General features: G+C 56.6%; 2 protein-coding genes across 14 annotated transcripts in view; both read left to right on the top strand.

The window, feature by feature from the left end:
• Positions 1-401: 401 nt before the first annotated feature.
• FGF17 (fibroblast growth factor 17) lies at positions 402-9,224 on the top strand. 2 transcript variants are annotated; one of them, XM_042933853.1, is made up of 6 exons: positions 402-437; positions 3,499-3,632; positions 3,809-3,845; positions 6,847-7,024; positions 7,265-7,371; positions 8,410-9,224. In XM_042933853.1, exons 1-6 carry the CDS (start codon positions 402-404, stop codon positions 8,701-8,703), a joined length of 786 nt encoding a protein of 261 aa, XP_042789787.1. In that variant the 3' UTR covers positions 8,704-9,224. The 2 variants fall into 2 exon arrangements, with proteins under 2 accessions (XP_042789787.1, XP_042789788.1); XM_042933854.1 differs by lacking the exons at positions 402-437; positions 3,499-3,632; positions 3,809-3,845 and adding an exon at positions 6,111-6,285.
• A 221-nt stretch (positions 9,225-9,445) lies between these two features.
• DMTN (dematin actin binding protein) overlaps positions 9,446-22,118 on the top strand; it is a 28,327-nt gene continuing 15,654 nt past the window's right edge. For 9 of the 12 annotated variants that reach the window (XM_042934654.1, XM_042934652.1, XM_042934653.1 and 6 more), the window contains exon 1: positions 9,446-9,749. The gene's annotated coding sequence lies outside the window, so the exon portion shown is untranslated. Of the gene's footprint in view, positions 9,750-17,379; positions 17,614-19,747; positions 19,769-20,387; positions 20,460-22,118 lie in introns of those variants that run through there. The other 3 variants (XM_042934645.1, XM_042934647.1, XM_042934646.1) reach the window with 3 other exon arrangements.

The raw sequence follows: 22,118 nt of genomic DNA, 5'->3' as shown, positions 1-22,118 counted from the left end.
ATAAAGCCCCATTTCTCAGACCTGGAAAATGAGGCACAGAGAGGTGAAACAACTTGCCCCCAAGGCCACAGAGCTAGTGGCGGAGGCAGGGTTCACCACCAGGTTGTCTGGACCCACAGCTCTTATCTTGAACCACTCTGAAATGACTGAGAGAGATGGACAGCACAGCAGCCAGAGTCCTACAAAGTCTCATAAACTGAAAATAATAGTTAAGAATAAGGTCCACGGTGTAACCCGCACCTTGGGAGGGGCAGCCCCCAGCCAGTTATAGCAAAGCACAGATGCACACAGATACTTCTTCCCTTCACCTCACCCAGGCAAGTGCCCCAGCAGCCTAGCTCAGCCATAGCTCTGTACATAAGGGCACGCAACAGCTAAGCTGTTCCTGACTTGATGTCCAAATGCTGGCAGGCAGTGGGGATCAAACAGCAAGGATGGTAGGTGCTCCAAATTTTAAGAGTCCATTGCCTTTTGCCCTGCCCCAGCCCCAGCCCTTCTGCTTTCCAACAGGAAAATGGTGGGCTGGGGTTTGTAGCAGGTGGTGACAAGTGGCAGGTCCGCAGGTGGGCTCAGTGTCTGCACCAGCTGGGCTGTCAGAAGGAGCAGGCGTGAGACGCCTCAGTTGGGGGGTGTTGAACTTGGCACTAGGGGGTGGGGATTAACCAACCAGCCCAGGCTACTTCTCACTTCCTTTATCACCTCCTGCCACCTCCCCCTATAAATGTTAATGAACCCTACTATTCTCCCTCCCTCTCCTCTAGTCAAGGGAGTCAAAGTTTAGGTCAACCGAGTCTGGACCATATAAGAAGGTCTATGCCCCTCGTTTCCATTCTTGTGGCACTTGATACTTTTCATGGAGTGTCCATCTCAGTTGATACTCATGGTGGCAATTTTGACAGCAGTGATAATAACCATTTCCTTTTTACAAATTAGGAAGCTGAGACCAGAAAAGTGAAGGGACTTGCCATAGGTCGTAGAGGCCAGGGAACGGGGATAAAATCCATGGAACACTCTTCATGCTGCCTCCCCTCTTGGAGCCCAGCACTGGCCTTCCCATGGGGATAAAAGCGCAAGCTGAGTCAGAAAGGCAGGCCTGCAGGTGCACAATGGGAAGGGACAAGGAGCAGATGTCACACCATGAAACAGGCTATCCAGCCATGCCCCAGAGGCCCCTGGCACCAGCCCCTGGCTGAGCCCCAAGGCCAAGCTTGACTGCTGGCATCTGTTACCATGGAGACCCAGGCCTGGCTGGGGGGCTGGCCACTGACAACAGGCCCCTCCCCCACTGATAGGAACCAGGCACTCAGGCTCAGAGGCCTGGAGTCCAGACCTCACTAGATGGGGCTCCCGCATCTATCTCCTTATTTCATTCCACCCCCCCAGCTCACCCATCCACCCCAGAACCTCAAGCCTGAGCTATCTCCTTCATGCATCTGCTCTTACCTGTCATCCCAGGACTGAAAGTGGGAGGAGGTAGCCTTTAGTACCCCACCTGGGAGCTAGTTGTTGGTGGAGATGTGGGTGAGGTCAAAGGCCCGCCAAGAATAGAGCCAGAGCCAGCACCAGTTCCAGAAGTAGATTTGGGGATTTCTGCAGAAGAGGCAGAGTTCAAATCGAGACCCCAAACAGAACAAATATGGAAGATGGAAACGATCAGGAGCATCAGCCTGAGCAAAGCAGAGCTGTGGGACGGTCTAGGGCATGCTCGGACAACGACGAGCACTGGATTGGGAGTCTGGGCACCTGGCACCTTGTCTGAGTTGTGCCATTGACTAACTAGCTGTGAGACCCTCGCTGGGCCTCATCAGTGAGTGAGGAGGCTGGACCAGATGAAGAATCTCTAAGACCCCTTCCAGTTTTGACATCCCTTCTATTTGATTCCAAGCCTGGACTCTGCCAGTTACAGGGAGCTACCCCTGCACTCTCCAGACCAGCTCAGGTTCAGCAGGGCCTTGAGTCCCAGTGGCCCGAGGGGTGGGGGATGGGGCTAGGAGCCCAAAAGCTGGAGGTGGCCAGGAGGTAGCCTTGGGGCTTGTCTGGGGGAGGGGGGAGGGGTGGCAGACAACTTTGTGGATTGATCTAGCTCTGGAAGGTGAGGAGACTTGGAGGTGAGAGTTTCGCCCTCCTGCTCATCTCTTTAGGTAAATACATCCACATCCAGCATTTCCCTTTCTCTTTCCATCCTGGAGGCACTGAGACCTCCAGGGAGCCCAGAGCTGAGGTGCGAGCTCCGCTCCCTACACAGAAGACTTCCCTCAGAGATCCCTCTAAGCACATGCCCCCTTCCACAGCCACCATCACCCACCTTCTGTAGGGAAGGAACCATTAGAGTCCCTGGTCACCTAGCTTCTGGGACCTTAGATACTGCAGCCCGGAGGGCATGGACACAGTGGCAAGGCTCCAGACATGATCCATGTGGACCTTAGGAACCTAGTTCTGCCATTCACTGGCTGGGCCATTCTGAGCTAACTATCCCCCATGCCCCCCCCCACCCCGACCCCTGTCCCGTGTGCTTTAGTGTCCTCTGCACAGGGGTCCTAGAATGGGGTCCTGCCTGCACAGTACAGAGCAGGGTGGGACCAGAGGCCATGTGAAGAGGTTGGTGGGCACAGGGAGGGAGGAGGCCCTAGGGATGGCTGCTGCCCTAGAGAGGAGGGTGAGTGAGGCCCGGAACATATGACACACTTGACGTCTGCTAAGCCCAGTTAACTCCTTTGGTCTGCCGGCATCCTGAGGCACTACTGCCCCCATCTCTCAGACAAAACTGCCGAGGCCCAGAGGAAAGTAGCTTGTGCCAGTGCACCAGCTCCTCTGAGTCTGTCTCTTCCCGGACGTCAGGCCAGCTCTCAAGATTCCATCGCGTCCTCCTCCCACAGCTGCACCTTCCTCCCCCTCCCTGACCCCCAGCCTGCAGCACCCACTATTTGCTGCCATCGGGACAGCCCTAACACCTCCATCCCGGTGGCCAGACAGCAGAGAGGGGGAGCAAGGGGTGACAGAGGCAGGGGAAGCAACCGCTCCTAGCCAAGCCCACCGCCTGCCCCCTGGAGGGAGGCTCCTCCTTTTAAGGCTGCTTCTGGGAATTTCCACCCCCGGAGCCAGACTCAGCAACCCCTGGCCCTGAATGATACCTGCGCTCACCCTTGGGGAGGTGGGGCACCAAACCTGAGGGCAGGAGGAGCTGACCCTGGGAGGGGAGGAGGGACCCTCTAGTCCAGGTCTGAGGGTCACGAAAAACGTGGGAGACTACAGGGGCCAGCCTCCTTATCAAGAAGGCTCCACAGCTCCATCCTCTGTGCTCGGGTAGCCCAGCAAGAGGCTGGCAGACCCCGCCAGCCAGCGGCTGCTTTGCTGTCTCACTGGCCAGGAAGGTGGACACCTCACACCTCAGTCTCCCAATTACGCCCTCCTCCCCCATTCCTTCTCCCCTCCCTTCTCTCTCCTCCTCCTCCTCCCCTCTCTCTCCTCCTCTCCCCCCTGAAAACCTGTGGCTTGAAGAGACCTTGGCTTCTCTGGGACTCTACCCCTGGGGACTGCCCATATCTGCTCCTGAGTTTGGGGGCAGGAGGGCAACCGCCCCAAGAAATCTCTCCGGCGATGGGAGCCACCCGCCTGCTGCCCAACCTCACTCTGTAAGTGCACTGCCTCTCTGAACTGAAGTTTTGTTGCCATTTGCAGCCTGGGGCAGACCTAATCTTACCGGGAATCCCACACAGAGGGGCAGGAGGTGGGGGGGGGGGGCTCTGCCTTCTCACCCTGGGTTGGCTGCTGGCACCCACACCAGGGTCTGCCTTGTCTTCTCACACAGGTGCTTGCAGCTACTGATTCTCTGCTGTCAAACTCAGGTAGGCGGGTGCCCCCCACTAGCTTTTCTCCATCTCTCCCACCCCACCCAACTGGGGGGGGGTAGCTTCCTTTCGGTGGACAGAGGCAGGTTCTGGCCTCTCCCTGGATCCAGATGGTTTTTGAGGGTGGGGGCTGGTGTCAGCCTCTGGAGGTGTATAGAAGGGGCTATGGCAGATTTGGGGATTGACTAAGGTCTTTATCTGTCCTCCCTCCATGACCTTCTCTACATGTCCTGAGGTCTCTGCTTTTCTCTCCATCCGGCCCCCCTCAAGTGTTCCCCTCAAGGCTAAATGCATGGGGCAACCCAGTCTTGAGGGATGGAGTCTGGAGTGGTAGGAAGAGGGCTGAGGTGATGGCTCAGGTGAGGCTTGTACTTGGAGGTACCTGAAAAGACAGGTTTTCATGCAAAACCAGTTGTGTATTCCACTTACTACCCCACTCTCACCACCATAGATGTCCTGGGGAATCACCGTCCTGGGGGATAGCCCCAGTCAGGGCGGGGTGACTCCTTACCTACAGGGCAATGAGGTCAAGCCCCAAGGGGTTTGTTTGGGACAAGATTCAGGGTTTGCATCTCCACACTCCCCCCACCCCATGTTAGCCCCCCCATGCACACCCCCACCCCAAGCCTCAGCCCCCTGTGCGAGGCTCGGTCCCTTTTTGTGATCCTCCATAAAAGTGCAGCTATTAAAATGCACTGGTCCAGAACCGCTCTGGGGAGAGATCGCTTGGCTTTCCCAGGCCAGAGGCCCGCTTCTCTTCATATCCAGTGGGGACTTTTTTTGAAGGTAAATGCCTTTTCTCTGGGAGAGGGAAAGGGGCTGCCTTTGAAGCAGTGGGGGGGTGGGAGAGAGAGAGAAACAACTCCCCCCCCTTTTCCTTCCCCCTTTTGCTCTAGCCCCCGTTCCAGGCCTTTTGCTTCACACATCCAGGGAGAGCAAGAAGAAAGCCCCCAGCCTGGCCGGGAGGGGGCTGGGGGTGGGCCCAACCTGTTCTGGAAGGGGAATTAGCACAATGGTGAGGCTGGCCGGGGCGTTTATGGCCTGGCTGAGGCCCCATTCAGGACTCAGGGAAGGTGGCAAAGCTGTCCTTTCCCCCTTGAAGTGCCCCCTCGCCCCCCTTGGAGGGGGGGCCGGCAGGCCGGACCATAGCCATGCTTGAGGGGCCGTCTGACAAGCAGCTGTCTGCAGCAGTGGAAGGGGAGGTCCCCCCGCAGCGGGAACATGAAAGGGACAGGCCAGGTCCCGCGGGGAGAGCGACTTGTGGGTTGTGGGCTGTGGGGGGGGCGTGGGGCTGCTTTTGTGCAGGGCCTGAAGGGGGACAAGGAGAGGAGGGGGCTTCAGGGGGGCCTCTCTGCTCCTGACCTGGAACAGACAGCCAGAAGGAGGCTGCCCGCCAAGAGGGGCGGAGGGCCTGAACCTGGGCCAGGAGATGGGGGCTGGGGATAGGCTGGACCCCACCGAGGGTCCTGGCCCAGCCAGACCCCACCCCCTGGCAGGAAGGGAGGCCCTCATCCCAAATGCTGGCCTCAGGTTTTTCTGGGGTGGGGTGCAGGGTGCACTTTGCTGCTTTGAGTTTCCAGACCCTGCTCTCATAGGCAATGGGGGGGGGGGGGGTGCTCCTTGTGGCACTCCTGGCCTGTGGCCTAGCTGGAGTCGGAAATGAGCAGTGACACACATGAAGGGTTAACCCTGAGCAGGTTACAGGGTCAGCCTGTAGCCGCTCCCTCACCGCCCCCTTCCTCAAAGCTGATCCTTCCTGCTCCTCCCTCTACCAGAGAATGGCCCCTAACAGATGCTGATCTGGGTCGAGGTCTGTCTAGGTGGTTTCTACGGGGCCTGGGATAAAGGTGGCCTTAGGGATCTGGGGTACAAAAGTCTGTTCCAGCACAGGCCAGTAGGATATGGGTGGGGAGAGAAACATTTTAGCCTAGGGTTGAGGCTGTCACCAGCAGCTGAGAAATGTCATCTGGTTTGCACCTTCCTGGAGACAGAGGACAGGAAGGGGTCTGTTTTTCTCCCACTCAGTGTTGCAGATAGGTGAGACAGGCCAGAAGAAGGTAATCGTCCTGGCTTTGCACCATGCATGGGTAGAACCTGGTTAGCGGGCAGGCAACAGTATTGCCCCTACTGGCCACGAGCCTCTGTTACATTGTGACACAGGCAGGCGGCTCGCAGGAGAGCCTGGGCCACCACTGATAGCTCCTCTCGCTGCTGCAGCCTCCATCTCCCTTGCCAAGGAGGCACCTCACCCCTACTGGCGGGAGGAACACTGACCAAAAGGGGGACAGGGTTCTCTGAGGGTCCTGAGCACCCAGAGGGAAAGGCAGGGGAGATGGGCAGGAGCTCAGGATTCCACAGTTAGCGCTGAAGAGAAATGCTTACAGGGGCATTACAGGAGCCTAAACAAAAGGTCTTAGAGCCTCCATAATGCTCTCTGGTAAGCCTAACAGACCAGCTTCTGTATGCACATGTATGTATATGCCTGTGCATGTGTGTGTGCCTGGGGTAGGATCCTTCAAGGCCAGTGGGGAGGATGAAGGAAAAATCTGGTTATCCTGGCTAATGGAGCCAAGACCCTGGCATTCTGGAGAAGGGACAAGCTCCAGTCCTAGAGGCAGGACAGCACTTCTGTCTCTAATCAGCTGGGTCACCCAGGGCACCTCTTTGACATTGGAATTGGGTACCATAACTGTGAAGGTTCTGTCTAGCAACCAGAGTCATGATTCCAGATCTGCACTGCATCACCAAGGGTCCCCCAAGCCTGTGCAGCCACCAGTTCTCTGCTCCAGGGCAGATGGGGAGCCAAGAGGTCATGACTGGCTCATCCGCTGGCCTGGAAAGACCATGGCCATATGCACCCTTCACCCTGCACCTCTGCTTCCCAGGACAAACGGCCTGGCCCCCTCACACTCACCTCCACACCCCTCTCCCTTGGATGGACCAGTGGTGGTGTCACCCAAAGCAAATTGACACTATTTTTCCCTTGGTAACCGCAAAGGGGGAGAATCACCCGTCTCCTAATTTTAACCAGTACGTGAGGGACCAGGGTGCCATGACTGACCAGCTGAGCAGGCGGCAGATCCGTGAGTACCAGCTCTACAGCCGGACCAGTGGCAAGCACGTGCAGGTCACCGGGCGTCGCATCTCTGCCACCGCGGAGGACGGCAACAAGTTTGGTGAGACCCAGCCCTCACCAGAGGCCACTCACACTGCTGGCTGGCCTAACCTGGTCCATCCCCAGATCCTGTGCCAGGGCAGGGGCCACAGTGGGAGAACAGGGAGAAGCCTCTTGGAGTAGGGCCTCTCGGTGCCCCCCCACCCAAGTGCGGAGGTCAGGCTGGTTGGGGGGCCTCCTGCCATACCTGAGCCGGCAACCCCAATGGACGGAGGTCTTTCTCCCCCTCCCCCCATCATAGCCAAACTCATAGTGGAGACAGACACATTTGGAAGCCGTGTGCGCATCAAGGGTGCTGAGAGCGAGAAATACATCTGTATGAACAAGAGGGGCAAGCTCATCGGAAAGGTGAGAACTGGAAGGAGGGGGAGTGGATGAAGGAATCAATGTTACTGTGTGCCCCACAGCACCCCCTACTCCCCTCTACTAAGCCCAAGCCATGACTGACTACGCACACACCCCAACACTAGGCCACTCTGGTTTCTCCATTTAAATGAGTCCCTGTGGGGTCAAGAAGCCCTCTGAGGACCCTTACTGACCCATAAGGATCTTCAGCTCTGATTTATGAGGTATTTCCCCAACATCAAGGAGTCAGAATTTTAGCACTTACATGATATTACAGTCCCTATGTTGAGGCTTAAGCGCTGATCAGGGTTGAGAGTTGACATTCATACAAGGCCACTAGTTTCCCCAAGGTCAGTGGGGTCCACAGGATCCAACTAGCAAGATGCACACTAACTGCCTGCTAGCGTAACCACCCTGCAGGGGCAGTTCCAGCACTGTTGGGTAGGAGAAGTCCACTTCCCTTAACATTTGTCAATCCTGGCTTCCAGTTCTGGCTGTTCTCACCAACTATTTGCTTACCTTGGTTAAGCCTCAGGCTTCTTGTCTATAAAAATGGGCATAGTGTCAAGGTTATCTATTGGGTCAAATGGGTGGTGGGGTGGCTCCTGACATAGTCTGGTATTCTGTAAACATTTGCCCCTTGTTTTCATCAAAGACTGTTGCCTCCTTTTCCTCCACCCAGCAGCACCATTGGCCCAGACTGAGGAGTGTGCTCGTGTACAGAGTGCCCACTGGGTATGCGCTGAACTGCATAATAATCTTGATCTTTATGCCACATCTTGGGAAACAGGCTCTGCATGGCTAAATACCTTGCTCAAGGTGTACAACTTCCAAATGACCAGGCTGTATTTAAGTTCAGACCTGACTCCAAGCAAAGCTTGCTCCTTTCTCCCACTTCTGCCTCTCACCAGGCAGAAATCCTTGGGCACACGGCTCCTGTCATTCCTTCCTCAGTCCCACAAAATAGGCCCCAAAGGCAAGGAAGGCAGAAAGTTGGGTGGACAAACTCGCCTCCTCTTGTTCCTTCCCTCCTCCCCGCAGCCCAGTGGGAAGAGCAAAGACTGCGTGTTCACAGAGATCGTGCTGGAGAACAACTACACGGCCTTCCAGAATGCCCGGCACGAGGGCTGGTTCATGGCCTTCACCAGGCAGGGTCGGCCCCGCCAGGCTTCCCGCAGCCGCCAGAACCAGCGAGAGGCTCACTTCATCAAGCGCCTCTACCAGGGCCAGTTGCCCTTCCCCAACCACGCTGAAAGGCAGAAGCAGTTTGAGTTTGTGGGCTCAGCCCCCACCCGCCGGACCAAGCGTACTCGGAGGCCACAGCCCCTGACATAGTCAGGGACACTGGGGGCAGCTGCCCCTCACCAGCCTTCCCATCCCCTTCCCTTCCTAATCCCAAGACTGGGCTGGGGCGGAGGGAGGGGAGTCAGAGCCCCCAAGGAGGAAGGACCCTGAGGAACTACAAGCGTCAGAGCCTCAAGCCAGAAAGGGGACAGGACTGCCACATAGCAGGGCTGGGCGTCAGGGCAGCTGCCCCAGACCCAACAATGGAATAGGCCCCGGGGGGGAGGGGGGATGGCAGACCCCCAGGAGAGGAACTGTAGTGTTACCCTGGACTCAGGCTCCCTGAAACAGGCGAAAAGGGCAGCAGGTTCAAAGCCTTGCAGACACTGTCTGGAGCTGGCTCTCTTTAAATTCTCCCCAAATCTTCTTCAGTCTGCCCCCAGCCTCCAGTTTCCTCCTGGCCAGACTGTAGGAAGGGACTTTTGTGTTTATTTCAGGAAAAAAGGAAAAAAAAGAGGGTTGGCCATTCTTCACATTCCACTACCCAGGCCTGCACCCCCATCCCCGACTTCGAGCCCCAGAATAAAACCATTTTCCTGCAAACGGGTTATCTAAAGGCGGGGTGGAGGGATCCACTACCAAACGGCATTGGTAACAAAGTCTCCTCTCGGAGAGGCGCCCGGGGGAGCCGTGGAAGCCAAGTGCCCCGGCCCGGGCGTGGCCCAGCAGGTGGAGGGGGAGCGCGCGCGCGCGCGCGCGTGGGGGGCGGCGGGCAGTGCCGCCTGTAGGGAAAGCGGGGTGTGGGTGGCCCAGGAAGGCCCCGCACCTCCGCCCCACGCGAGGCCGGCGGCCCGGGGCGGGCGCAGGCCCCGGGACCGGCGGGCGCGCCCCTCCCTCCGCGCGGGCTCCGGTTTCCTGGCTGGCACTGCGTGTCCCGTGCTACCTGTTGGGGCGAACCAAACCCAACCCTGGGGCCGGCGAGCGGCCGGGGCCGGGGCAGCAGGCCCGAGCGCCCGCGGAGGAGCGGGCAGGCGCGGCGCCCGGGCGGCCCGCGGACTCTGCAGCCTCTTCGCCGGTAGCCAGATTGCTTTTTTCCGGTGAGGAGGGGGGATGGGGGAGGAGGGCTCAGCCGAGCGGAAGGGGGAGAGAGGGCGAGAATGCGTCCCCTTGTTCCCCAGGCCCCTGCGGGGGGCGGAGGCGGGGGCCACACCTGAGGGGAAGATGCAATTAGAGGCGGCGGGCTGGGCCGCGCGGCCCCGGGGGGAGGGGTGGCCGCGGCGGGAGGGAGGGGGGAGGGCGCTCCCACCCCCAGCCGGAGCTTCTCGGGTGGGCTTTCCCAGACGCTTCCAGGTGTGCTTTAGGGGAGTGGAACTAAGAGCCATAAAACACGCCTCTTTCCTCCTTTTCGCCGGCGTGTAATCTTGTTGAGGGGGAGGCCCTTCCAGCACGTCTCCCAGCGCAAGCCCGCTCTTCCGTTGATGGACCCCCCCCCCCCCCAGCCTCAGTTTCTCCTTCCTCTTCTTTCTGGGAAATTGTTGGAGGGAAATATTACGGAGAGAGAGGGAAAAGGATGAGAGACATCCCTTCTCCCCACTTCTCCCAAGAATGGCCCAAAAATAAGGTCCGAATGGGCAATTGGGGAGGAGCCTGGTTTAGTCATAATGGGAGGTGAGTGAAGCAGCCGTCCAAGGCGGTGGGGGCCAGGGGTCCACCCCGCCTCTCCTTTGGTGAGGACTAGAGAGGTCTGACGCCCCCAGCTCTGGGCAATTTAGAAGGCAACAGCCAAGAGGGAGGTCTCTCAGGCCCCAGGACAGACATTCTCCCTCCAGCTTGTCATAATTGCTTTGCACCAGGTTGCTTTTTTCTCTCCCCCCTTCTAATCACAAAGAGCCTTAATCCTGGTGAAGACTGCGGGAGACGTGTTGGGGGTCGTTTTCTGGGAGGGGGGCGGTGTAGGGAGGGTGGTCTGGAGGCACAGCTGATAACTGGCGAGTTCAATGGGATTTTAAACACAGAGGCAACGCCCAGCAATTACCTGAGGACAAAGGGTTGGGGCCCCCAGGTGTGGAGGTCTGGACTTGGGGGGCAGGGGCAGGGGGCTGAGAAGGAGGTGTGTTGGGGAGGGGGAGCTCTTACAATCCCTCTGATTTCCGCAGGAATTTGAGACATTCTTTAAAACTCTAGACTGCCTCCCCCCAGCCCGGCTCTCAGACCCACCCCACCCTCCCTGGCTCGGGTTAGAGACAGCTTCAAAGGTGGACTGGGCCCTTTGTCTTGCCTCTGCTTTCTTCTCTGCCTTTCTCCGGCCCCTCCCTCCCTCTCTTTGACCTCCCCAGCACAGACGGCCTCTGGGGGCCGGCTCCAGAAAGCCCTCACTGTTTCCTTTCTTGCTTTTTGAGGTGAGACCTGGTGGGGAGGGCCTGAGACAGGGAGGAGTGAGGGAGGAAGGCAGCTCTGGAGGCCTGTGCCATCCCTGAGTGTCTTGCCCTTCCCCAAGCACCAAGCCTGGCAAGTCTTGGGTCTCTGGTTTGGCTCTCTGAACCTTCTCCCCACACCTTTTAGTGCCTCTGCCAAGTCCAGGCTCCATACCTAGGGGGCCTTGTCATATCTAGTGAAATCTATTCCAGCTGATTTCATCTGGTCTGGGGGTGAGTTCAAAGATGCTAAAAGGAAGAAGCCAAAGGAATAGATCTGATAATGGGGTCTCAAGGGATTTAACATGTGGAAAGGGGTGTTGGGGGAGAAGACTTCCCAGAGGACCACAGACTACCCCTGGCTGCTTCTGTGTGCCGGAAGGTTCTAAGCAAGTGTGTGGGTGGGGGTAGGCAGTGTGGGGGAAGACTTAGGGCAAGATGAGCACATCCATCTCGGGGAGGATGTGACAAAGTGGAGGGAGGCAGGCGGCAGGTGCCTCAGATCCTGTGTTGGTTAGGATTACCAAGACCTCCAGCTAAGAATAGCCTGCATATTGATCTCCCCTCCTCTGTGCTGTCCTCCAACAGCCAGATGGAGCACAGGGGGACATCCACTCACTTTCTAGTCCTCACAAGCAGGCTACTATTTAAATCACTCTGTTGAGCCCTGTCCCTCATACTTTCAGTGGCCAGTGACCTCCTTGGCTTCAGCCCTGGCTGTCCTCAGCCTCATATCCCTGGACTCTTTGAAGGACCTCCCCCCCACACACACCTTTTTGAAGCTCTTTCCTCCTTCTTCATTCTCTCACTGGGACCCTACTCTTCCTGGCTCCTCTTTAGAGAAACATTCCCTAAGATTTCTGCCTTTCTCTTCTCTCCTTGTTCTTCCTGCTGAGTCTCTCCTAGCAATGCAACATGTCAGCTGTCACCACCTTGCACACCATTGCTTTCTCTCCCACATTTGGGAACTGCACCACTGCCAGGCCTCGCTGGGGTCTGTCTCAGTTACTACAGCAGCTTTCCAAGTCATGTCTCTGCCTCCTGACACCCCCACCTCCTCCAGGACATCACACAGTTTGTTCCCTGGCCCTACCCAACCCTAAACCACAGCTCTGCCAGTGTTACCTGATCACTAGCAGACTCCTTAGCATGGTTTTCAAAACTCCTGTACAATCCTGCTCAGCCTCCCTTCCCCGCCCTGTCCCTACAAGTCCCCTCTGGGGAGTTCCAGGAGCTCTGGTTTAATAGCCAACCAGCACCCTGTGCCTGGCTCTGTTCCTGAGGTTCCCACTGCCCAGCACACCTTTCTCCAGAATGCTTGCACGCTGCTGTCTCCTCTGCTCCATAGACTTTCCTCCCCTCTGGGGCTAGTGGCAGTCTCTGGTGCCACAAGTGTCTCTGACTGCCGACTTGCCCTTCCCTTATGGCCTATATCACAGTTTTCTGGAACTGTACTTATTTGTGCTTGTGTAATGGTTGTGCTACAAAGCAAGTGTCTCAGATGTAGAAGTAGTAGGTCTTTGCCTCCCTCATAGTACCCAGTGCAGTATGTTACACAGAATAAGTATTTGTTAAGGGAATTAAATCGACTGAAGGTCCAGAAAGAAGTCATTGGCTCTGAGCCCTGCAGTCCCTCAAGATGGAGGCAGAATGAGAACCAGAATCCTGCCTCCACCCTCCATCCTTAGGTGGACGTGGGTGGGGAGGGGTCCTAAGCAGTTATCCAAATACTTATTTATCCCCTACAATGTACAAGCACTGTGCTAGCCCTTCAACTGACCAAAAATATGGACAAGATATTATGTCATCCCCGGTCAAGATCTCAAGACACTTGAAATATAGGTGGGGGGATAAACCCACTTTTGGAAATTTTGGAACTTTTGGAAATCTCTCTTATACCTAAGATAGCAAAGTGGCATTTGGTACATCCCAAAAGAGGGAAAAAGGAAACAGGAGCTATTGGAAATAAGGACACTAATGTGCACAGAACTCTGGAGATGTGCTTACATGTAACCCCTTATTCAGGGGGTATTCCCATATAATGTGTGCACAAGCTTAGACTCAGAGATATTAACTCATCTACAGTTGCAGCTAGTGAGCATTACAGTCTAGGTTCTTGCCGGTCTTCATCACCTGAGTGGGATGTTCTCTGCTTGTGGCCAAGCAGGAAGGGTTCTCCAGGGTGGGAGAGTACGTGGGGCTGGGACACTGGGAAAGGCTGGAGTTTGCATGGTCTTTAAGAATGAGCAGGATTTCAGTTAGCAGAGAAGATATGTAAGGGAAAATTTTAAGAGGGAAAACAGCATGAGAAAAAAGGTTTTGAGGGGCTCCTGGGGTGGCTTAGTCGGTTAAGTGGTTAAGCGTTGGACTCTTGATTTCAGCTCAAGTCATGATCACACGGTTCGGTTCCAGAATTCGGGCCCTGAGTCAGGCTCTGCACTGGCAGCCCAAAGTCTGCTTGGAATTCTCTTTCTCTCCCTCTCTCTCTGCCCCTCCCCTCTCAAAATAAATAAATGAATAAACATTAAAAAGAAAAGAAAAAAGGTTTTGAGATAGGAAAATGTGAGGAGTGTTCAGGGGAAGGTGAGCAGTCCCTGGGTTTGGATAAAATTGCAAGTTTGCCTGGAGAAGTGGCAGGAAATGATTGGGTTACATGATAGAGAGTTTTGTGTGGCAGAGGCTTTGAGAAGGAGAGTGACCATGCAATTGTGGGGTTGGAGGTTTGGAGAGAGACTGGTCTGGTGGCAGCATGCTGTGAACTAAGGCTCTGGGGTCCCTGAGACAGAGGGTCCAGTGCATAGGGGTGGGGTGTGTGTGTGACTTCTAAACTCTTTGGAGAAAATGTCATTTCTAGGCCCTCATCTTTCCCTTTATTCCTTTGGCCCAGTTCTTCATCACCTTGCCCTTCTCCTTAGGTGCCCAGGTGCCCTCATTAGCCTCTCCAGGAGTTAATGTTTAGATAGCACAGGGGGAGAGTCCCTGGTCCTCCCAGCCCCAGCAGGCTGGTGCATGGGGCGGGGCAAGGGGCAATGGAGTGAGACAGAGAGAGTACAGAGAAGCCTGTTGCACAGGCCTTGGTGAGGGGGCTGGTGGCAGGGCCGAAGTCCAGTCGGGACATCTGGCACCAGTGATCTTGCTGCAGAAAGGAGCCAAGATCTAGTTGACTGGGGCCTGGGACTGCCTGCCTGAGAGGGGCAGGAGCCCCAGCCCTTGTTGTGGACGAAAGGGGCCATCCTCAAGGCCTCAAGGCACTCCTGAACTTAAAGGTATGCTAGTCCCCTTAGTAGCTGGGTATGGCCAAGTGGTACCCAGGAAGCCTACCCTGGGGCCTGGACAGTAGGCACTGGTGTTCAGTGTTGCCTGGCTCTAGGGGAAAGATTTTGCCTCCCCTCTTATCCCAGCCTGAAGGGGAGAGAGGCAAGCACTGGGAGGGGGAGTGGTCTACTGGTCTTGAGGAGTCTAGGGCCTTCCCAGGAGGAAGCCACTGGTGACAGAGCAAGCCTCACTGTAGGGCAATAGAGGAAGTGGAGGTGCAGCAGAGGCAGGCAACAGAAGGGTCTCCTGGCCTGGCTGTGCCCTCCCTGTGAGCCCCAACACACACACACACACACACACACACCAGGATCCCTCTCAGTAAGGAATGACCTTGACAGCTACCACGCCTCAGGTCGACAGAGGGAGCCCTAACTCTGCAGTCCCCTTGGTTCCAGGGCTGGCTGGTGGCAGACTGTTCCTGCCCAAGGTGGCTCTCCCACCCTGTGGAAGGACATTCCTGTAGAGTCGGGGGCAGTGAGAATGGGCCTTGCAGGATTGGAAGACTCTGATTCTCCTCTTGGTCAAGGGGAATGAGAGGAGGAGATGCTCAGAGATAGCCGAGGTCAGATGCGGGGCAGACTTCTGGGCCCGAAGCCCTGTGTTCACCCCAGCCTTCCTGCTGGAAGCCACCCTCTGACCCTTTAACATAGGTCATCCCTCCCTGTTCCTATCACTGTTTCCCAGCTGCACACCAAGCTTTCTGGAATGGAGGATGCTGCCCAGTGCTGCCTCCCTTTGCAAGTTCGGCCTGCTATATGGCCCTGAATTAGAGCTGTCCTGAGGCCATACTGGGAGCCAACCCCAGAGCCTTATGGAAATGGGGAGGGGAGACTCAGTGGGAGCCCTGGCCCCTGCAGCTACCCCACCCCCACCTCAGCACCGAGGCAGACCTCAGGCCGCCTCCCTCCATCACTGAAGAGGCAGTAGGAGTCACAGCGCCTCCTCCCCCCTCCCTGCTGCCGCCGCGGCTGAGCCGGCAGGTTGTCTTGGCAACGGGAGGCGGAGAGGAGATGCGCCGAGGGATGGAGGTGTATGTCACCGAGGAAGCTGCCGTGCTCCTGCCCCACGCCCCAGGCCCCTGAAGGTACTGGAGAGCCCTCCCTTCCCCCTCCCCTTGCCCTTTCCCCTGGATTCCCCCACTCTATCCGAGAAGGGCCTTGTTTCACAGACGAGAATGCTCCCTTCCTCCCAGGCCACAGAGACTCCTACCCATTTCTCATGAGCTACCTCATTCCAGGCCCCTGTCCACAGCTGTCCTTCCCCACACCAGCTCATTCCAGCCCTACCTCTGGTCACCCTTGCACCGGAAGACAAATCTCCTGGGGTGGCGTTGTCTGGTGGGGGGCAAGTGGGAGCAGGACAGGAACCGTGGTAGTGGGAAAAATCAGGGGCCCTAAAGGGCTGAGGTGGAAAAGCACCTGGTGCTTGGTCTCCTGGAGGGTTGGCAGCAGGGCCAGGGCACTTAAGGGTGGGCTTGAAGGGAGGGAAGCAGAGAGGCTGTCTGAGGTTGGCAGTTTACCCAGAAAGGCCTGATTCCCCCTCCTCCGAGGCTGTAGCCCCTCCTGCCACATCAAAGGTACACCCCCTCCTGCATCATGTCCTGACCTTTTTTTTCATGGTTAGATGTTTCTTTTCTCACCCCCAGGCTTTCTCATTCCTTTCCACAGGGCCCTCTCCCTAGCCACTCCCCAGCAGCTAAGCCTGAATTCCTTCTACCCATCCTCAGTCACTCAGCTGCCTGCCTTCTTCATTTCTCCATTCTTTCTGGAGCCCATCCTTTGAAATTCATTCTCCTCTATCTTTCACTAACCCAGACATCCCTCCCTTACTGTCCCTACCTGTCCGCTCCTGTCCTCTTTTCCTTGAGCAAGAGGTCTGGAGCACACTCTCACCTGTCCCCCTCAAGACCCTCCCCCTGTGATTTTCCATTCAGATACCCCAGAGCCCCCTCCCCAGATTCTAGATTTCCCGAAGGACAGCTCATACCATCAGCTGACCGGCTGTGGGCAGTGGTTACCAGGGCAACAGCAAGGGCTGCCTAGGTAGGCAAGTCTGCTGTGAGGTGGAGAGACTGCTGGGGCCACGGCCAGGGCCAGCCGGCTGAGTTCCCTCCCCTGCCTCCCAGGGGTCAAAGATGAACCACGCTCTGCTCTGTGCCCACAGAGAACCAACAGGCCAATGACAGGGTCCTGGACTTGTGAAGGTTTTCCCAGACAGGGAGGGCACATCCTGTAGTTCTGTGCTGGGACCTGGGCATTACCTGGCCGGAAATTCCCTTTCGATGAAGCTGCCCCAGTGAGAGATGGGGTCCTTCTCACAGTTGCCAGGGGATTCTGGTAATCTAAGGGCCAACCCAGTCTCTTGTGCTGAGAACCTGGTTTTTCAGATCTTCCCATTCGTCCCTCACCAGGAGGGGGTTAAGCCTTCCTTGAGTGACCAATTCCGGCATCTTTACCCTCTCCTTACCGCTGAGAGTCTATGCCCTTTAGCACCCCAGGGAGGCAGGACCCCAGAGGTCTCCGTTGCTGCTCTTAGGCAAGGAGTAGGAAGGAGATACAGGTGCTGGGAGAAAAAGGTATTGTCATCTCTCAGTTATCAGTAGAGCCCCCTCTGCCCCCACCCCAACTCAAATTCTGTTTATGAGGAGGCTTGAGGGGCTGTGTGTGTGTCTGTGTGTGTGTGTATGAAAGTGTGTGAGCATGGAATGTTGCAGGGTTGGGGGTGTGGGAAAGGGAAAAAGGCCAACAGCTCGCTTCCGATTCTGCTTCGTCATGATGCCGGGTTAATGCTCCTCTTGTTTGAAACGGATTGAACTGCAGCTTTGAGCTAGGTGGAAGCGCAGACACATACAAACACACACCCTCAGGCCGGCCACACGCTATCAGCTGGAGGTGGGGAGGGTGCAGTGGGGGAGCCAGAGGCCCGCCCGCCAGACCGCCAGACCGCCAGACGCAGGCTCCAAGCGCAAGCCTGTGGAGAAGCAGGGTGGGGACGAGGGGGTGGGGGCTCAGAGGGTAGGTCCCCTCCTGTGCCAGCTCCCCCCACCCGCCCACCTACCCCAAGCCGGGTTTTTCCTGCTATTTGTGCTCTGGGAAAGCACGGCTGGGTTCCTGGAAGAGACGCCTATTACCTTGGCTCTGGAGAAAAAGCGACAGCGCTGGGATCTGGGCCTGTGCCTGCCCAGCCCAGTCTTGGGGCCTCAGAGCATCTGGGCGACACTGTCTGGGAAGAGGTAGGTGGCAGGGTCTCCCGTCTCTCTTCCCCTCTCTGGGCACTTTGGGCCACAACCCCTGTCTGGGAGTGAGGCTCTGGGTGGTGGCAGGGATCCCCTTAGGAGGGGTCAGCTATGGCCGCTGTTCAGGGGGAGAAACCCTGGGACTAGCTGGGTTTGATCTCATCAAGCCTGATTTGAGGAAGAGGGCTGAGGGTTCATGCTGTCACCCCAGTGCCCCCTTCACCTAGCTGTGCTGGGCAGAAGTGCAAGTGATGGAATTGGGGGGGCACTGGGGTGGGCAGGGGAGCTGTTCTTTCTTTGCTGAATAACGGGGAGTGGTAGGGGTTGCCCCCTCGCTGCCAGTGTGCTGCAGGTTTTGAGGGGGAAGCACTACACACAGACACCTGAATGCTGTTGGTGAGGGGTGTGTTCCTTGGGAGGAGGTACCTGGTGAGCCCCTTTCTAGCCCTCAGCTGGCCAGGCTGGGGTGAGAACCAAATGCAGAATGATGTTGGGTGGTAGGGCGTGGCTGCAGGCCTGACCCCTGCTCACTCCTGGCCACTGCTGAAGTGCTTGAAGAGGCTGGGGGCTGAGCAGACATTCAGGCCTGTGAGGATCCAGAGGCAACCCCTTGCCAGCCTAGCAGGCCAAGCCCCCTCCCTGGGCAGATGCACCTAGTGTTTCCCTCCCAGGGGACTGTGTTGCCAGGGTTTGAGAGTCAGGGGAGCAGGGGCAGGTGTAGGAGAAGGAAGGCAGTCATGCTTTGGGAATAGGGAGCAGGGAAGCCACCAGGGAGTGGGTAAATGGGGGGCATACATGTGCACAGCTCAGGGAGGGGGTGTCAGCACGTGATGCGAGTGGTTGTGAGCATGGAGAAAGGGTGCCAAGAGAGGATCAGTGGGTGGGTGGGAGTGGGTGTCAGTAGCACTGTGTGTCACTGTGTGGGGGCCTTGCTGGGAGAGTGGGGGCGTGATCTTGCAAGCAGGGTGCATGGGTTCTGCAACTGTGTTTCAGTGTGGGCTCTTGCCTGTGTGGGCAAAGTGCTATGTCCACATGTGTCTTGCCTCAGTGCTGCTGGCCTCTCCTTATGTTCAACACCTGAGTCAGGCAGTTCACCTGGGGATGCAGGTCTATAGGAATTCCTCTTTTGGAGCCTGTGTGTGTGTGTGTGTGTGTGTGTGTGTGTGTGTGTGTGTAAACATCAGAGTAAGGATACCCTCAGAATTCAGAAAGCTGAACTTGGGACTCAAGATCCTTGCATCTCCCCGCAGCTCTATCAATCTACTTTGTACCAGTGGTACCACAATGCACCAACAGAACCAGCTATAAGTAGAGACCAGAGCAGAAGCATGCTGAGGACCAAGTAAGCCTGAGGAGTTGGGGGGCACACAGAAAGAGGGGCCTCTTCAGAAGGAAGGTATAGAGAAAGGATACATCAACACAAGAGAAGTCTAGGAGAAACTGAATGAAAAGATGCATATTTGTGTGAAGTGGGGGGAGTGGAAGGGGCTGCCTGGGCCCAGTCCTGCTGTCATCAGGACCAAAGATGGGGCAGGGCCTTGAGCAGGTGGGTTCTCAGGCTGGGGCCCAGATTCTGGGCCCACCTGCCCTGCCTGATGCTTCAGCAGAGTGTGAGAGGGTGATATATATATATAATGTTGGTATTAGAGGAACACCAACCCTAGTCCTAGCATATTGAACAGGCCTTAAAAAATGGGGATGAGAAGAGAAGGGAAGAAGGGCAGGCATAGGCCTGATGGATGCTCCATGAACTGCTGGCCCAGAGCTGGGAGCCCTCTCCTGGCCTTCTTGCACGTCCTTTTGGAGCAAGCATGGGTGCCCCCTGCGCACGCGTGCACACAACCACCCACACCCACCCACCCACACGTACCCCCTCAGGCCTCCCTGGCTACTGCTGGTCTGCTCCTGCCCACTCTTCCCCTCTCCACCCCAGGATGGGATGCTGTTTTGGGAACCAGTGACCTAGCTGGCTCCTTCCTTTATTTCTGGCACTGAATTGTTGCCACAGTAACTGTGGGGGTGGGGCTGGGAGCAGGACAGTGTGAAAGGGAAACAGAGCCAAGGGAGGAAAGATGAAGAAAGAGAAGAAAAAGGGAATGGAAAGCAGAGAGTGGAGAAGGAGCAGGGAAGGGGCAAGGCAGGCAGTCACACTGTGAGTGAAACTGGGGAAAAGGGAGAGGGGCAAAGTTCCTGCCCACACTGACCCCAGCCCACTTGGACAGCTCATTTGCCTCGTTTCATAAATTGCTTACTCTCTGCACCACCCACACCCAGGCTGGCTTGACCCTGCCCAGGGGCACAAAGCCCCAGTCCCCCAGTCTCCCTGTTCCTTGTCCACAAGTCAGGCCAGCGGGCAGGAATCTGGGTGGCTCCACCATGTAGGGTTAGCACTACATAAGGTTAGCCCCAAGGCCCAAGTTCAGATTGAAGTAGGATCTTCAGAGACCCACTGAGAAGACTGTCCATTGGCTTTAGCCTGACACTGGCCTGGGTAGCAATTCCAGCTTGCCTTTTATTTGTGTGGCTTTGGCAAGTCAGCCTCTCAGCCACAGTTTCCTCATCTCTAAGTGGGGAAGGCTGGTGTGGAGGGTAAAGAGGATGTTATGAAAGTCCACGGCACAGCGACTGGCACAGAGCCAGCGGGGGTTGGCTTAGGATATGAGCAGAGGCTGGACTGGAGGTCCCCAGCTGTGGTTCTGCCCGCTGAGCCTTCATTTCTACAAGTCCAGGGAGGCACAGCCAGGCTAGTCCTATTTGGAGGAGGAGCCGGCTGGGATGGGTGCAGAGGTCTTATCACCCCCAGCCCAAAGCTGAGAGGTTCTAGTTGCCATGGAGATGCGCAGGTGGGCAATGTGAGGTGGGGCTGGGCTGGTGGCTCAGATAAGGCAATGCTTCGGGGCTGGGGGAGGGTGGGGTGGAGAAGGAGGGATGAGGAGCCCCAGTGTGTGATGGGAGTGAGCAGCTGGGAAGTCCTCTCCACCACCTGGGCTTGCCTGCCTCCACCGCCTTTCTTTCTTTCCCTGTCCTTCCATCCTGCCCTCCCTTCCTGCTGCAGCCTGCCCTTTTGGTCTGGTTCATAGGAAGTTTCTGGGACCGAGGGGGTGCATGTGCATGTGCATGTGCAGACACAAGGGGTGTGTGCGGTCGGGAGAGAGGGTCAGGACTGGAGGAGGGGAGAGTGGGTGTTGACTTGGGAGGAAATTCGCTTTGGGGGAGGGGGCCTCTTGTGGGTGGAGTAAGCAATTGCCTGCATAATGTGATTTGAGAGAAGCCAAGAAATCCCTCCTTTCCTCCCTCTCGCCCTCTCCCTCACTCTCTCTCCTGAGAGAGAGAGAGAGAGAGAGAGAGAGAGAGAGAGAGAGAAACTCCACCCCAAAGCATTTTTCCTTAAAATTTCACCAGAAAGAACTTCACTTCTTAAGGCTAGCCCTAAATTAAAATGTAGTGCCCTGGAAGAGTAAGAGATCAGTTTGTCAGCGTGTTTCCTAACACACTGGGCACTGCCAAGCAGGCTCAAAGGAATGTGGCTCAGAGTAAGGGAGAGGAGACTCTGAGGCTAAGGGGATGAGACCCAGCACAGGGGACTGCCACAGGGTTGTGGACAGCTCTGGAAAGGCCTGGGCAACAGAGCAGACACATCATTATTTTGAATCCTGTTTCTGAGTGGCTATGCCTGAAGCCCAGTGTTTGTGCACATGTGAGTGTGGGTTCAGGGCGATTGTGCACTGCAGTGACGTGGCTGGTCTGGTACCCTTCCCCTCACTTCTTGCCTGGGCAGTTACCACTCTGATACACAGTCATTGCCTCATCCTGTACCTCCCTGCCACACACACACACACACACACACACACACACACACACACACAGGTGCTTGAGGGGAAGGTGCCAGGGCTACCACCAGGCTCAGCCTGAAGCTCAGAACACATGGAAACCCTCAGTTCTCCCTGGCAGCTCAGCCATCCACACTCCCCACCAGACCTTTTCTACTGCCTTTAGCTTCTGCTCACCAACCTGTCAGATCTGTGTATGGCCTTATCTGTCACTTTTCCTGGGAAAATAATGGCCTCCCAATGGGACTGGCCCAGGCTACATGCCTCTGTGTTGTGGATACCCAACTTTCCCTTTCCTCTCCTTCCAGGGAAGCCTAGAGTTTTCTTTCCAAATCCAGCCCTCCACTTGGGCCTGAACCACATGCCTCTCCCCTGCTGGGATCCCTCTTCCCTCTTCAATGCCTACAAGCGTGTTCAGGTCTTCCCTTTCTTTAAACACCTTCAGCCAATCTGGCCTCCTCCAGAGCCACTCTCCAACCCTCTACCACCCTCTGTCACACTCTTCTTGCCTGTGTGCTATCTAGGCCAGCCCTGACAAGGGAGCCTCACTACTCCTCTGGAAATGCTCTCACAGGCCACCAAACCAGAGAGCCTTCACTCCCTGCAACACTTCCCGCCTTCTCTGGGCCAGGGACTCTTGGCTCCATGACCTTCTTTTCTCAGCCCCACTTG

Source organism: Panthera leo, chromosome B1, assembly GCF_018350215.1.
Source record: "Panthera leo isolate Ple1 chromosome B1, P.leo_Ple1_pat1.1, whole genome shotgun sequence".
Taxonomy (NCBI): Eukaryota; Metazoa; Chordata; class Mammalia; order Carnivora; family Felidae; genus Panthera; species Panthera leo.
The sequence above is the reverse complement of the archived record's forward strand: the minus strand, read 5'-3'. Positions and strand labels throughout refer to the sequence as shown.